This window comes from Xenopus laevis, chromosome 8L (genome assembly GCF_017654675.1).
Source record: "Xenopus laevis strain J_2021 chromosome 8L, Xenopus_laevis_v10.1, whole genome shotgun sequence".
Lineage (NCBI taxonomy): Eukaryota > Metazoa > Chordata > Amphibia > Anura > Pipidae > Xenopus > Xenopus laevis.
The window spans coordinates 7,365,624-7,382,526 of record NC_054385.1 but is presented as its reverse complement, the minus strand read 5'-3'; the positions used below and the strand labels follow the sequence as shown (position 1 = coordinate 7,382,526).

The window sequence follows — 16,903 nt, the reverse complement described above, 5'->3', positions numbered from 1 at the left end:
CGCATTTGACACTGTAGATCACCCTCTCCTCCTCCAGTCCCTCCAGTCGCTTGGCCTTCGTGACACAGCCCTGTCCTGGTTCTCTTCTTACATCACCAATCGTTCCTTCAGTGTCTCCTACAATGGAATATCATCTTCTCCCCTACCTCTTTCTGTTGGAGTTCCTCAAGGCTCTGTCCTAGGACCATTACTATTCTCCCTCTACACTTCCTCCCTTGGCAAATTAATAAATTCGTACGGTTTCCACTACCACCTCTATGCTGACGATACTTAGATCTATCTCTCATCTCCTGATCTCAACCCAGAACTCCTAACTCGCGTCTCCTCCTGCCTGTCCGCTATCTCTACCTGGATGTCGCAACGCTACCTTAAATTAAACCTCTCTAAAACTGAAATGGTTCTCTTTCCTCCAAATAACACCAGTAGCATCCCCGAAGTATCCATCATAGTCAACAATTCCACTATCACCCCCTCTCCCCAGGCCCGGTGCCTTGGGGTTATCCTAGATTCTGCCCTGTCATTCACTCCTCATATCCAGTCACTTATCAAATCATGTCACTTCCACCTAAGGAACATATCCAAAATACGATCATTTATCACCCAAGACGCTGCCAAAATTCTTATTCACTCTCTCATCATATCGCGTCTAGACTACTGTAACTCTCTTTTAATTGGCCTTCCCCTCCAGAGACTGTCACCTCTCCAGTCCATAATGAACACTGCTGCGAGGCTCATACACCTCAGTAACCGCTCCTCCTCTGCCTCGCCATTCTGTCAATCCCTGCACTGGCTTCCGTTACCTTTCAGAATCAAATTCAAATTAATGACACTGACTTTCAAAGCACTTCACAACTCTGCTCCACCCTACATCTCTGACTCATCTCTATATACTCACCCACTCGCTTACTACGCTCCTCTACTGACCTCCTACTCAACTCTTCTCTCATTACCTCCTCACATGCTCGCATTCAAGACTTTGCTAGGGCTGCACCCCTCCTCTGGAACGCTCTCCCACGGTCTGTCCGACTTTCTCCCAACCTTTCTGCTTTCAAAAAATCTCTGAAAACGCACTTCTTTCGAGAAGCCTACCCTCACTCTGCTTAACTACCAAACGCAACACCACATACAGTACCACATTTCTCACCCACTTACTTCGATCTTGCCCACTCCCACACCTTGTGTATTACCCCCTTCCCTTTAGACTGTATGCCTATGCATAGGGCCTTCCTCACCTTTTTGTACCTGTATTGATTGTGACGTTTGTTACTCCATATATTCTATATATGTAATTTGTGTGATGTAGTTGTATAATCACATTTACTTTACAGTGCTACGCAATATGTTGGCGCTATATAAATACATGTTAATAATAATAATAATAAACAGTGACAGTAGGACAATATGGAGAGAGCATGTGATAGACAGTAAGACAAGATGTATAGAGAAGGGAGATTAGGCAAAAAGAGAACAGGTTTAGAAACCAAATCGGAGCTAACCCCTTCTTTAAATGAAACATCTCCCACTTCGACCGCAGCTCTCGCGGGATCTTCCTCACTCCGTCAAGGAAGCAACAATCAATACACAATCCTACCCCGCTCCACGGCGCAGATCGAAGACAACACAGGAAGCGATATCTTTCAAATTTCTTGTGGCTTTATTCGGTACATCTTAGTGAGTATTTGGCAGTGGGTTGGTGTGAAGAAACCTACGCGTTTCGTGCCCTCCCTCCAGGCACTTCGTCAGGGTCTAGTGTTTGTCACGTGTTTAAGGCTTTAAATAGACTAGTTAATTTGTGTCAATTAATTACATTGAAAACTCCGTGTTAAAGACTGTGAATTACTATAGCAATTTTTCTTTAGGAATAATAAAAAACATCATACAGTACTTCATACATAGTTAAAAAATGTATTATAATATAAATATTATTATTGCATATAGTGATTAAAAAATTCATTAGTGACACCCATTAATTGTGTTACGTATATTCATAATGACTGCATCCATCAGTGGTTTAGTTGTATTATTTTACAATTTTAAAATTAATTTCATCCTCATCAAGGATTTTAGTATAGTGATTCCAAAAGTTTGTTAAACATTTTAAAGTCCAACTATTAACGGATTGGATGCTGTCATTATAAAAAAAAAATTTTTATTTAAAAAGAGTCAAAATACACCGTCTATATTTCTTTTTTCTTTGATGTTATATTATATTTTCATATTAGTCATTTATTTATTCTTTATGTTTTAAACGGTGTATAAGGAAATCCCTGATATTTATAACTTCGCCTTATATGAAAACTATATTATTATTTATTCTTTGTTGTTATTATACTCCATATATATAATCAATATCTGCTTATCTATCTGGGGTTCATTACTGTCCATTATTTCCCTTTTGAATTAGTTGCCAATATTCTAAAGTGTTCAAGGGCCCTTTTAAATTACTTGTAAATATTCTAAAATGTTCAAGGACTCGGATTTGATTGCTTTATTAATAATGATCAGCTACTGTTTCAATCTACAACTAATTTAACATCACATTCTCTGTTCAGTCCCTTTGGTGACACTGTATCCAATAGGAGTATCCATTTTATCTCCCTCTTAGATAACAATTTATCAATATCTCCTTTCCTTTTTCCAAGTTTCACTGTTTCAATGGCCTGAAAGGAAACAAAATTAACATTAGCACCATGTTCATTTATTATGTGTGCTGATATGGCTGAGGTAATATCTTTTCGATTTATGCAGGCTAGATGTTCCAAAACTCGATCTTTTAATCTTCTGGAAGTCTTGCCTACATATTGCTTGCCGCAGCGACACGTTGCTAGATATATCACATTACTTGTACGGCAATTCGCATAGGTTTTACAGTCATACGTTCTCCCTGTGATTGTACTATATATTTCCTGTGATATTTTTATAAACCTACAACATTTGCATATTTTAGCTCCACATTTATAAGTGCCCAACGTTTGTAACCAATTCTTATCTTGTTTTCTTTCAGATAGCATACTCGGTGAAACTTTATCTCTCAGGTTATATCCTCTCCTGTACACAAACTGCGGCCTCTCAATATTCAACCTTGACAACACCGGATCTGATCTCAAGATTCCCCAATGTTTCAACACTATTCGCTGTATTTCCTTTGCTTCTGTACTATATTCTGTAATAAATCTTATTTTCCCATCTCGTTGTTTATTCAACTCTGTTTTCTGTGATTTATGTTGCAATAGTAATTCTGCTCTATTACTTAGTACCGCCTTATCGTATGCCATTTTTATGTTATTGGACTCATAACCTCTAGCAATTAGTCTGTCCCACAGTTCCATAGACCTTTTTTCAAACGCTGACCAAGTAGAGCAATTGCGGTTGCCACCTTTTCTGGAAAAAAATACCAGCTTTCCTATATATTTATCTTTTTTCCCTATTAATAACATTGGGATCAACCGTCATTTTTACCGGCCAGGCCGGTAAAATACTGGCCAGGTGGCAACTCTGAGGGAGATACAGTAAGACAAGATGTAGAGTGAAGGGATAGACAGTAAGACAAGATGGAGAGAACAGGTATATATACCTGAAATCTAGGGATGCACCGAATCCTCTTTTTTGGATTCGGCCGAACCCCCGAATCCTTCGCAAATGATTCGGCCGAATACCGAACCGAATCCAAACCCTAATTTGCATATGCAAATTAGGGGTGGGAAGGGAAAAACATTTTCTACTTCGTTTTCTGACAAAAAGTCAAATAATTTCCCTCCCCCGCCCCTAATTTGCATATGCAAATTAGGATTCGGATTCGGTTTGGCCCGGGCAGAAGGATTCGGCCGAATCCGAATCCTGCTGAAAAAGGCCAAATCCCGAACCGAATCCTTCGGTGCATCCCTACTGAAACCCCAGCTCGGAAGGTCAATTAGAGTAGATTTGGGATGAGCATATATTAGCTATGCTATTCTTGGATCAATGACTGATACAACTGTGTTTTCTCATATCTGCAACTGGGGCAGGAACAAAGCAAGAAGAGCAAGGGCTAGTAAATGATGTGGGAGATGGGATGGGAAAGTCACATGAAAGAGGAGTAAATGAGAGAATCCAATGGTCTAGTGGTAATGGAGAGCAGCCAGAAAGCTTGCCTCCCAACAGAGTCTTACAGTCTGGAGATGAGACATGATGTTGCAGAATGAAGCAACACTGGCATTTTCTACTCTTAGTATTTTTTTATTCTATATGTGAAGTATGGCATAAGATAAAATACCAACAAGCTGGGAAGCGGAAGAACATAAAAAGATGCTAAAGTTTGGACAGAATGAAGTTCAAAGTGGCCAAGGACAGCAGTGTAGTAGCAGAGATGGTGGCAATGGGAGACAGTTGTAGAAGATGGTGACAGCAGGGCAAAACTAGACTCAAATTCTATGTTTTGAAGCACTGGCACAATGTCTGATCCCATTGTAGCACTACTTATTATCCTCCTCTGTGTCTCTCACTATTCCTTGCAGCATGTCACGCGTTATCTTTATAGTTGTTTATACTGCTCTATAAGTGTGTTATAAAAGTAATGTGAATTTGTGTTGATTTTGTGACAGAAAAAAACCCTCCCCAGATATGGCTCTTGCCCCGCCCCTTTTTGTGTCCTGTAGACAGAGGGAGGAGTTGAAATTGTTTCCTGTAATACTTTTAACCACAGATATTCTTCTGTCTCAACTACTCCCCCGGCTCTGTCAGCCTGAGGAACAGACATCGCTCGGCGTTTGGAGAATGAATGTCTGTAGCCCCAGCCTGGGCTCTAAAGAGGTACGTTATTGTGTGATCAGTGAGCGTGTGTATGTGAGTTATGTGACCTTTATAAACGCACTGTGGTCACTCCTAGGTGACTAATAAGATCTTTTAAATGACAGTACTAGAGGCTGCATTATCCATTATAGAAATATAGAAATCTACCATTGCCAACGACTGAAGCAAAGGGCCTTGTCTGGACCAGCGCCTCGGGTTTTACTTCTACATTAGTGAACAAATAATGGGACCGAGTTTGTTCTGTTTTTTTTTTTTTTAATCTGACCCCTCCGTGACGGGAGAGGCTTGTTTTAGTAAAAATTCTTTTCACTTCTACCAATGGATGTTAGTGGGGTGCTTCATAAAAAGGAAAAATGAGCGGGTGTTAGAGGCACAGTTGACGTAAAGGAAGGCGAGGTAACAACTGCTGAGTTGTCTCAGATCTTCCTCTTCTTCTTTAGTAGCACAACAGTGCCCTCTACTGCTGCTATAGGTGAATGTCTCTGCGTGCCTTACGTACTTACGTGGGCTCACGTTGACGTAAAGGAAGGCGTGGTAACAACTGCTGAGTTGTCTCAGATCTTCCTCTTTAGTAGCGCAACAGTGCCCTCTACTGCTGCTATAGGTGAATGTCTCTGCGTGCCTTACGTACTTACGTGGGCTCACGTCAAACGGCGTTTTTTTTTTTTTTTTTTTTATTTCTCCGGATTAATATGGCGGCATTGAACCTGAATCTCCGGGCGCTGTTTTATCTATGCGCAGCAGGTAATGGAAGCGGCCTGGAAGACGCCTCACTATGACAGTCTGGCTGCCCACATGCATAAATACTGAACATGTAATCCGTTTGCTATCCGAGCTGATAACGCTGCCGCGCTCAACATAGAGGCCTGACTTCCGTGTATCGATTTTAATGCCGGAAGTCTGAGACTTTCTAAAAGTCCACTGTTTAAGTGCCTTGTGTCCTCATGCCTATGTATGCAGCGCTGATACATTCAGAGCAGATAATGATGGGGGAGGGCTCGGACGTTTGCGACAATCGGGTAGAAAGACAGAAATGACAACTAGTCTGGACCCTTAAAGGAGAGACTATTTTGCACTTGGGGGTGCCAAATGTTATGCACCCCCAAGTGAATGTATTGACTTACCTGAAACCCCGGCTCAGTGCTCCTATCAGCAGAAACCTGCACCGTCCCTGGGTTATACCAGCACCACAGAGAGATCCTCTTCCTGCTTCCTACCTTTTTTGCGTTGCATGTGCAGTAGAGCGAAAAGCCGAACTTTAACTAAAAAGTTGCTATTTCGTTCTACAGTGCATGCGTCTGCCCTGGGAAATTTGAAGAAAGAAGAAGAAAATGGAAGATCACTCCGTGGTGCTCACTAGAAAAACCCTGTGCCAGTGCAGTTTACTGCTGATAGGAGCACCGGCCCGGGGTTTAAGGTAAATCAATACAATCGCTTAGGGGTGCAAACAGCCTTTCCTTCTTCTTTAAAGGGGTTGTTCGTCTTTAAATTAACTGTTAGTATGATGTAAAGAGTGACATTACAATTTGCAATTGGTTTTCATTTTTTTTATTTGTGGTTTTTGAATTATTTACAGTAGCTTTTTATTCAGCAGCTCTCCAGCTTGCAGTTTCAGCCATCTGGTGGCTAGTGTTCAAATTCCTCTAGCAACCATTCACTGATTTGAATAAGAGACTGGAATATTAATAGGAAGGGCTGGGTGACCCCCATTTGAAAGCAGGGAAGAGATTAAGAAGGCAAATAATTCTCTCCCCTCTGAGATCTGGAAAAAAAAAAAGATTGTGATACAAGCCCATAAATCATCTAAATCTGTAAGAGTGAGGGAAATGAACTTCAAAATAGTCTCTAGATGGCATCTTACTCCAACTAGGTTGAATAAGATGTTTCCTGCACAAACAGATCTTTGCTGGAGATGCGTTAAGGAGAAGGGGACACATAAGCATATATGGTGCAAGTGTAATGAACTGCAAGATTATTGGGGTAAAATCCTCAACGTAATAAAAGAAATAACTAACTACGATTTATCAGTGGATAATGCCCCCTTGATCTTGCTAAGTTTCGATATGGGCAATAAGGGTCTATTAAGGGACCCACTTACCTTGCACCTGCTGGAGGTGGCTAGGTCATTAATTCCAAGACAATGGAAGCAGAGCGGCCCTTTAAAGGGATACTGTCATGGGAAAAAAAAATTTTTTCAAAATGAATCAGTTAATAGTGCTGCTCCAGCAGAGTTCTGCACTGAAATCCATTTCTCAAAAGAGCAAACAGATTTTTTTATATTCAATTTTGAAATCTGACACGGGGCTAGACATTTTGTCAATTTCCCAGCTGCCCCTGGTCATGTGACTTGTGCCTGCACTTCAGGAGAGTAATGCTTTTTGGCAGGCTGCTGTTTCTCCTTCTCAATGTAACTGAAGGAGTCTCAGTGGGACATGGGTTTTTATGATTGAGTGTTGTTCTTAGATCTACCAGGCAGCTGTTATCTTGTGTTAGGGAGCTGTTATCTGGTTACCTTCCCATTGTTCTTTTGTTTGGCTGCTGGGGGGAAAAGGGAGGGGGTGATAATCACTCCAACTTGCAGTACAGCAGTAAAAGAGTGATTGAAGTTTATCAGAGCACAAGTCACATGACATGGGGCAGCTGGGAAATTGACAAAATGTCTAGCCCCATGTCAGATTTCAAAATTGAATATAAAAAAATCTGTTTGCTCTTTTGAGAAATGGATTTCAGTGCAGAATTCTGCTGGAGCAGCACTATTAACTGATTCATTTTGAAAAAAATTTTTTTTCCCATGACAGTATCCCTTTAAGCAGCACGGAATGGCAGCAAGAGGTAGAGCATATCAGAAAAATGGAAGAAATAACACACATTATCCACAATAAGAGTAATAGATACTGGGAAGTCTGGGGACCATGGGTTAGGTATCTAAACAAATCGAGTTAAAAGGGATGCCAATTAAAACAGAAAGATAGGGAGATTCCTCAGTAGCAAGGAAAGGAACGCAGCGGGGAGGGGGCAAGGGAGGTAATTGAAATAATAAAGGTTATAACCGGTTTAAAGGGATACTGTCATGGGAAAAATATATTTTTTCAAAATGAATCAGTTAATAGTGCTGCTCCAGCAGAATTCTGGGCTGAAATCCATTTCTCAAAAGAGCTAACAGATTTTTTTATATTCAATTTTGAAATCTGACATGGGGCTAGACATTTTGTCAAATTCCCAGTTGCCCCAAGTCATGTGACTTCTGCTCTGATAAACTTCAATCACTCTTTACTGCTGTACTGCAAGTTGGAGTGATATCAGCCCTCCCTTCGCCCCCCCCCAGCAGCCAAACAAAAGAACAATGGGAAGGTAACCAGATAACAGCTCCCTAACACAAGATAACAGCTGCCTGGTAGATCTAAGAACAACACTCAGTAGTAAAAACCCATGTCTCACTGAGACACATTCAGTTACATTGAGAAGGAAAAACAGCAGCCTGCCAGAAAGCATTTCTCTCCTAACGTGCAGCCACAAGTCACATGACCAGGGGCAGCTGGGAAATTGACAAAATGTCTAGCCCCATGTCAGATTTCAAAATTGAATATAAAAAAATCTGTTTGCTCTTTTGAGAAATGGATTTCAATGCAGAATTCTGCTGGAGTAGCCCTATTAACTGATGCGTTTTGAAAAAAACATATTTTCTCATGACAGTATCCCTTTAAGTAACCTTAAAAGGTTCGACTTATGGCCTGTGGGTGTGACAGCGAAGGCAAGAGGTACCCAGGGGAGAGTTAATTAGGGTCCCATATATCCTTATATATTTCTATATACTTTTACTTTACCTTTCTATCTATCTTTTTTCTTTTCTTTTTTTTTTTTTTTTTTTTGTTTCTTGTTTTTTCTTTTTTTTTCTGTTTACTTGTTTATGTTTGTGGTATTGTAATGTACTGTAATGTATTTGAAAAAATCTTGTTAAAATAAAAACTAAAAAAAAAAGAAGGCAAATAATTAAAAAAAAAGCAAAACAAATAAATAAGATGAGGGTATCAGAGTCCCCTTTCCATAGGAGAAGCAGGTCATCACTATAGCGTAGATATGAGATTATCCTGTCCGCCGCTTTGCCTAGAATGTTCTCTTGTTCAAATTGAAGCATAAACAGGTTGGCTGTCTTCCTATTCTGCACGTTTTTAAAGTGCGTTGTTTTATTTATTTTTTCAGCTCACAGTGTTCAAGGAACATCAAAGAACTACTGGCAGTTCTGTCTGATGCAAGATTCCTTGTGCAGGGTACAGGGTCAAAATTGGCATTTCCAAACTCAAAATGGAACAATACTACCCAACTGTGTTCAAAAGTACAAAGTATGCAGCTACAATCATCTTATTTGTGTGTCTGGAAGCTCCAAAGTTTGCAATATAAGCCTCACTGATCGAGATGGAAATAATAGAAAGATAACAAATTGTGGTAAGTTACATAACCAATACACTGTTATCTGGAAACACGTTATCCAGAAAGCTCAGGATTTATGGAAAGGCTGTCTCTCATAGACTCCATTTTATCCAAATAATTTACATTTTTAGAAATTTACTTTTATATATATATATATTTTTATATATATATATATATATATATATATATATATATATATATATATATATATATATATATATATATATATATATATATATATATATATATATATATATATCACTGGGGTTAGAGAGCTACCCACACAGGGGTATAGAGAGTGGAGAAGGTTTTAATAACAATTAACAGTAGTCACACCTGGTGGTGTAGATAAACACTGATTAAGTATAACACATTCAGAGTGGGTTTGGCTGCATAGCAGGCACATAAAGAGGGCAGGAGTAATAAAATATCACTCTAAATCACAGAAAATACTTAGGCGTATAAACGCAACACAAGGGGGGCAGTAGTAACTATTTCACGGGTTAATGTATAAGATATTAGATAAGCGTGATAAGGGCTACACAATCTACAGAGTAAACAAAAGGGAGACTTGCACCAAGGAGAAGGGGGAACGGGGCACGAATATAGTTAGTTCACTTAAAACCCTGGAAGACTGCGATTTGCCATACCCGCATGCATGAGACGCCCCCGTAAGCCAAGTCGGCTTTGAAGTGTCTAGGAGTAACATTGGTATGGAATGTAAGATCCTTTTCTTTTCTGAAGAGGGGTTAAGGGAGGGTAGTAAAGTAGCAAGGTTTATATCAGAGAATAAAGAAAAAGAAGGTAGAGGGAATAGGTTAGATCAGCATGGAAATTTAAAAAAAAAAAAAAAAAAGGGGGTAAAAAGGAAAAGCTCTGGCAAGCAACCCAAATAGGCTTAGGTTTAATTGGAGTAAGAACCCGGCTGTCTCTGGAAGGACATAGCAAAGTGGCAGCTATAACTCCCCACAAAAGTGCGCCTAGGCGCACCCAGCCGCCCTTGGGGAACAGCAAGAGGATATATCCTCTATAAGTCTGAGGCGGCATAATAATTTCCCACCATGCAAGTGGGATATCTAGTATTTTTCAACTCTTTAACTTGTTTTTCTTATATCTCATTTTTGTTTATTCTGTGGCAACAGGCCAATTTTTTTATGGATGGATTATAATTTTCTTAAAGTAGATGATATAGGACAAGAGGTTAAAACTATAATGGTACATGTCATAATAAGGTATTTTAAAGTGAATGTGTTCAATTTTAAGCTATAATGTAAATGGGCTGAATGAACCTGTTAAGAGAAGCCAAATCCTTTAACACATGTAAAAAACTTCAGGCACATATAATAATGTTGCAAGAAACATACTTCAAAGAAGGTCATACCCCAAGGATAATGGACAGACACTATACACAGATTTACTACAGTAATAACCCAGAGAAGAAAGCAACAGGAGTTTTGATAATGATTCACAAAGACTTACCTTTTGTACTTCAAGACAGGAAAATAGATAAAGAAGGCAGATATGTTATTATAAAGGGGAACCTAGGGACATTCAGGATAACCATAGCAAATGTGTATGTGCCTAACACAGCCCAGGTGAAATTCTTAAATAAGTTTTTAGAAGAGTTAAACAATTTTAAGGAAGGTTTAGTAATAATGGTAGGGGGTCTTAATTTGATGCTTAACCCAATAATGGACTCTTCCAATGGGAAAAGTCATATATCCTATAACGGGATAAAAAGTATAAAGCAAAAAATGGAAGATTCACTACGATACACATACTATTGCCAAAAAATTTCAGCAATATTATCAAACATTATATAGACTACAGGAAGGGGTTGATCAAAAAGATAAACTAGAGGCAATGGATACATTTATAGAGGAAGCCCAATTACCATCTTTAAAAGTAAAAGAAAGATCTATTTTGGACTCACCTTTCACACCTCAAGAAATAAGTGACACTATAGACTCATTGGCAGTGGAAAAGAGTCCGGGTCCGGATGGTTTCAGTGCATTGTATTACAAAACGTATAAAATAGAACTAATACCCTTTATGTGTTCCTATTACAATACTATTGATCAACTCGTGGGTTCCATAAACAGGCAAAAGCAGCTAACATTACTATTATCCCAAAAGAGGGGAAAGATCCCCAGCTCTGTGAAAACTATAGGCCAATATCCCTAATAAATATAGACTTACAAATATACGCTAAAATAATAGCAAACAGACTGAAAAAATACTTACCGGATTTTATTCATGATGATCAGGCTGGGTTTATACCTAAAAAGGAGGGAAAAGATAACATCTATAAAATCTTATCATTACTGAAAATAGGGCAAATGGATAAGCATAAAGTACAACCTTCATCAATACTAGTTACAACAGATGCTGAAAAAGCATTTGATATAGTGGGATGGCTGTTTTTGGAAAAAGCACTGAGAGGATTTGGAATAGGGGAGATCACCATAAATCGTATTTTAGCTCTATATAAAGACCAATACACAAGAGTTAAAGTGAATGGCAAACTATCTGATCCAGTATATATTTGCAATGGAACCAGGCAGGGCTTTCCGCTATCACCACTGCTATTCGTGCTGGTGATTGAGACATTACTTTCGCATATTAGACTGGAGGCAAATATAGGGAGAATAAAGTTTGGAGAGAAAGCGTATAAGACAATAGCCTTCGCTGACGATATGCTAATTTTTGTCTCCAATCCGACGTCCTCCTTATCTTGCCTTCTAACACTTATAGAACATTTTGGAACTCTATCAAATTTCAAGGTTAACCTTACAAAATCTCAAATTATGAATATTAATACCCCAGAAAATATAATGGAGAGGTTAATAAAAAACTTTCCTTTTAAAAAGGCAAACCACAGTATTAGATATTTGGGAGTAAATATCACTCCAAACATGTCCGATTTGTATAACAACAATTTTGTCCCTTTATTGACTACACTTCAATGAAACAAAATAAACCTGTCTTGGCTGGGGAGAGCACAAGTGTTGAAAATGTTCCTGATGCCTAAATTGAATTATTATTTACAAGCCCTGCCAATTAGATTACCGGCTGCTTTTTTCAAGAAAATTAAATCCTTGTTCATAAAATTTAATTGGAACGGCAAACAGGCAAGGATCCAATACAGACAACTAATATTACCAATAGACAGAGGAGAATTAGCTATTCCAGACACCTGGTTATATTACATTTCAATTCAGCTAACACGCATAAAACATTGGGCAGTAGAGGAAAGGAAGAAAGAGTGGGTAGTTCTAGAACATCAGTGGGCTGGGACACCATTGTTAAATTTTCTTTGATGTGTATACCGGAAAGGGTGAAGGCCCACCCACTAATAGCTCCCACACTTAAGATATTATATTGCAACAGAATAAAGATGAATCTGTCTAAAACTCCCTTTATTTTACAACCCTTAGTATATAATTGTTCATTTATACCCAGTTTAGAGCATGGAGCCTACAAGAATCAGTGATTTTCTGGAAAACAATAAAATATCATTAAAAAGAAATTCAAAAGAAATGGGGAAACCATGTTAGAGATACATGGAACTACTGTCAATTGCAACACTATATTTATAAATTTAAAGAGGAAGAATGGGATAGAGAACTGACCAAATGGTAAAAATTATTGGAAAGCAAAGAGATCCCTAATAAAGCAATATCCATTTTATATAAACTTTTACTATCAAATATTTCTCTGGTGAAAGACACCGCTCGCAGGGAGTGGGAAAAAGAATTAAACATCAAGATCTCCCCCGTGATGTCTAATAAGATCCAGTTACAAGCTTACAAATCATCTAGAGCAGTAAGAGTGAGGGAAATTAATTTCAAAATAGTTACTAGATGGCATCTCACACCAGTTAAGTTGAATAGGATGTACCCTGAACTTAGACTTATGTTGGAGATGTGGTAGGGAGATGGGGGACACACGCTCATATATGGTGTAAGGATTTGCAAGTTTATTGGGGTAATATTTTGAAAGTAATAAAAGAAGTAACGAACATAAATATGTTGGCAGAAGATGTTCCTTTGATCCTGTTAAGACTAGACATGGATAAAAATGGTTTATTAAGGGACCCACTCACCTTGCATTTGCTGGATGCGGCTAGGTCAGTAATCCCAAGACATTGGAAGGAGTCAGCTCCCCCCAGTTGCATGGAGTGGCAGCAGGTAGTAGAGGATACTAGGAAGATGGAAGAAATAACACATATTATTCATAATAAGAGTCTTAAATACTGGGAAAATTGGGAACCATGGGTTAGGTTTCTAAACAAATCGGTATAAAAGGGAAGTTAGGCTAAAAGAGGATCAAATGGAGGATCTTTCTGTGTATAAACATGATTGACCTGGGGATCTTGCAAGTGAGACAGCCGGAATAATAAAACTGTAACTGGTTTAAGTAGCTTTGATTGTTAACGAGATGGTTTGCGGGTTAAGCAAGCGAACAATGGAAGTGTACTGCTATGAGGTAGCACTTGTCTTATTCTTAATCTACTCTACTTTATTCTCATCTACTTTTTATTATTTTATCTATTTATATCTGTTATTGGACTATTCTTGTAAAAACTGTTAAATAAAAAATAAAATAAAAAGAATTCAAACAGTCCAAAGTCATAGCAGTCCATGTTTCCTTATCTGTAAAATTGTAACAATAAATATCATCTAAATCACCAGTACAAAAGTATCCATCAGTAAATACAATGTATGGTAATTCTAAAAGAAAATCAAACTGAAGCTTTCATTTAATCCTTGAGCGGAAAGAGAATCTAGTTTTTTTTTTAATCCATACTGCCTCTCTCCTCAGTAAATGTTGGCTGAGGTTACCACCCCTGGGTAATTAACTTGTTCCAGTATTAGTCATTTCACTTGAGCTGCTGTGTGTTTTGTAGAATAAGGGTTAGTTCACACGTGAGATTTTGTTGCCTGGCAACTAATTGCCTCTTCTTCTGGGCGACAATCTCCCCGAACTGCCTTCGGGTGTCTTCTTATCTGCTATAATGAAAAGTCGCCTGCACTAAAGCACACGTGGAGCTTCGTTTTCCGAAGTCAGCCGAAGTTTCCTTGTGAGGCAACTTCAGATGACTTCGGAAAACGGATCGCCACGTTTGATTAGCGCTGGCGGTTTGTTTGTTTGTTTTTTTCATTTTAGCCAGCGCAGATTGAGGGAAGGCGTTCAGGGAGATTGGTAGCCGCAAAGACGGGGCGATTAGTCGCCAGGCGACCAAATCTCCCCAAAACGCCCCGTGTGGCCTTACCCTTAGTTTTCCCAAAAGACCGGCTTATGTTACGTTGTAACAAATGTATCTAACTATCTCTTCTAGGTTCTCTGTCAAAAAAAAAAGTTGTTTCAGAAACATTGTATCTTTTTCTGGCTAGTCACAGCAGGAGATCAAATAGAAAGTCAGGAAGTTTCAGTAACAATCCAGGACTGCAGGTTTTGCAGGAATTGTCAAAAGCGAGACAGTCCTGCTCACTACGGACATCGTCAGGGGAAATCCATCGTTCCGTACACTTCACTACCATCACATCACGATCATGCAGGGGGAGCTTTTTTCCGAGTTTTTTCTGAGCTGTTTCTGGTTGGTTTAGTATGGCAGTACTGGTAGATCTTACCCGGTTCGCTGCTTATGAGCCACACCCCCTATCCGCGCATGGTATTGTAAAACCAGCTAAAAGGGCAGGAGACAGTCATTCACCAGTGCACTGTTTGGAATATACCTCAGTACAGTGTATAGTGAGGGCTGAGGCGGCGGTGGAACATCATGTGGGGCAGGAGAGGACTCAGGGGCGTAACTATAGAGGAAGCAGACCCTGCGGCTGCAGGGGGGCCCAGGAGGTATAGGGGCCCCATGAGGCCCTAATTCATATACAATTCCAATAAATATTGGAGAAACAAGTCAACCTCTAAACATTTTGGGGGCCTGAAAAATAATTTGCTGTGGGGCCCAGTAATATCTAGTTACGCCACTGAGAGGACTCATTGCTGTGGGCACACTCCTTACAGGTATGAAGTCCCTTTGCAAAACCTTTCTTTTTCTATCCGCTTCTGTCCGTGTAGCTTTATAATGATTGTCTGTATTTTATGTTATGTTCATTCATTGGCAGTCTCTCTTGAGCCCCCAAACATTCGGCGAGTTGTAAGGTAGGGGAATATTGCCCGGCACTTTATTTCATTACTATGTAGCGCACACTCCTTGGCTTCTCTCTCTGTAGCGCAAACTTCCCTGCTCAAGCCACACCCACCACTATCATCCCCGCCCCTCATTCTGGACTTAGTTTACTTATACTGGAGGGTTTCTCAGTACAGTGTGTAGTGAGGGCTGAGGAGGCGGCGGTGGAACATCATGTGGGGCAGGAGAGGACTCATTGCTGTGGGCACACTCCTTACAGGTATGAAGTCCCTTTGCAAAACCTTTCTTATTCTATCCGCTTCTGTCCGTGCAGCTTATATAATGATTGTCTGTATTTTATGTTATGTTCATTCATTGCCAGTCTCTCTTGAGCCCCAAAACATTCGGCGAGTTGTAAGGTAGGGGAATATTGCCCGGCACTTTATTTCATTACTATGTAGCGCACACTCCTAGGCTTCTCTTTCTCTCTCTCTCTCTCTGGGAGCGCACACTCCTAGGCTTTTCTCTCTCTCCCTCTGTAGCGCACACTCCTAGGCTTCTCTCTCTCTCTCTGGAGCGCACACTCCTAGGCTTCTCTCTCTCTCTCTCTGGAGCGCACACTCCTAGGCTTCTCTCTCTCTCTCTGTAGCGCATACTCCTAGGCTTCTCTCTCTCTCTCTGGAGGGCACACTCCTAGGCTTCTCTCTCTGGAGCGCACACTCCTAGGCTTCTCTCCCTGGGGCGCACACTCCTAGGCTTCTCTCTCACTCTGGAACGCACACTCCTAGGCTTCTCTCTCTCACTCTGGAGCGCACACTCCTAGGCTTCTCTCTCTATCGGGAGCGCACACCCCTGGGCTTCTCTCTGGAGCGCACACTTCTAGGCTTCTCTCTCTCTCTGGAGCGCACACTCCTAGGCTTCTCTCTCTGGAACGCACACTCCTAGGCTTCTCTCTCTTTCTGTTGCGCACAGTCCTAGGCTTCTCTCTCTGTAACGCAAACTTCCCTGCTCAAGCCACACCCACCACTATCATCCCCGCCCCTCATTATGGATTTAGTTTACTTATACTGGAGGGTTTCTCGGTACAGTGTGTAGTGAGGGCTGAGGCGGCGGTGGAACATCATGTGGGGCAGGAGAGGACTCATTGCTGTGGGCACACTCCTTACAGGTATGAAGTCCCTTTGCAAAACCTTTCTCATTCTATCCGCTTCTGTCCGTGTAGCTTTATAAAGATTGTCTGTATTTTATGTTATGTTAATTCATTGCCAGTCTCTCTTGAGCCCCCAAACATTCGGCGAGTTGTAAGGTAGGGGAATATTGACCGGGACTTTATTTCATTACTATGTAGCGCACACTCCTAGGCTTCTCTTTCTCTCTCACTGTAGAGCACACTCCTCGGCTTTTCTCTCTCTCTGTAGCGCACACTCCTAGGCTTCTCTCTCTCTGGAGCGCACACTCCTAGGCTTCTCTCCCTCTCTGGAGCGCACACTCCTAGGATTCTCTTTCTCTCTCTGCAGCGCACACCCCTGGGCTTCTCTCTTTCTCTGTCTGTAGCGC

At 40.3% G+C, this 16,903-nt stretch overlaps 1 protein-coding gene across 4 annotated transcripts in view; it reads left to right on the top strand.

Annotated features, from left to right (window-relative positions):
- The first annotated feature begins 4,670 nt into the window (after positions 1-4,670).
- LOC108698217 overlaps positions 4,671-16,903 on the top strand; it is a 78,745-nt gene continuing 66,512 nt past the window's right edge. For 2 of the 4 annotated variants that reach the window (XM_041572398.1, XM_041572397.1), the window contains exons 1-2: positions 5,466-5,532; positions 8,989-9,231. In XM_041572398.1, the coding sequence (XP_041428332.1) occupies positions 5,481-5,532; positions 8,989-9,231 (295 nt within the window). In that variant the 5' untranslated portion in view covers positions 5,466-5,480. Of the gene's footprint in view, positions 4,789-5,465; positions 5,533-8,988; positions 9,232-15,226; positions 15,627-16,903 lie in introns of those variants that run through there. The other 2 variants (XM_041572399.1, XM_041572403.1) reach the window with 2 other exon arrangements.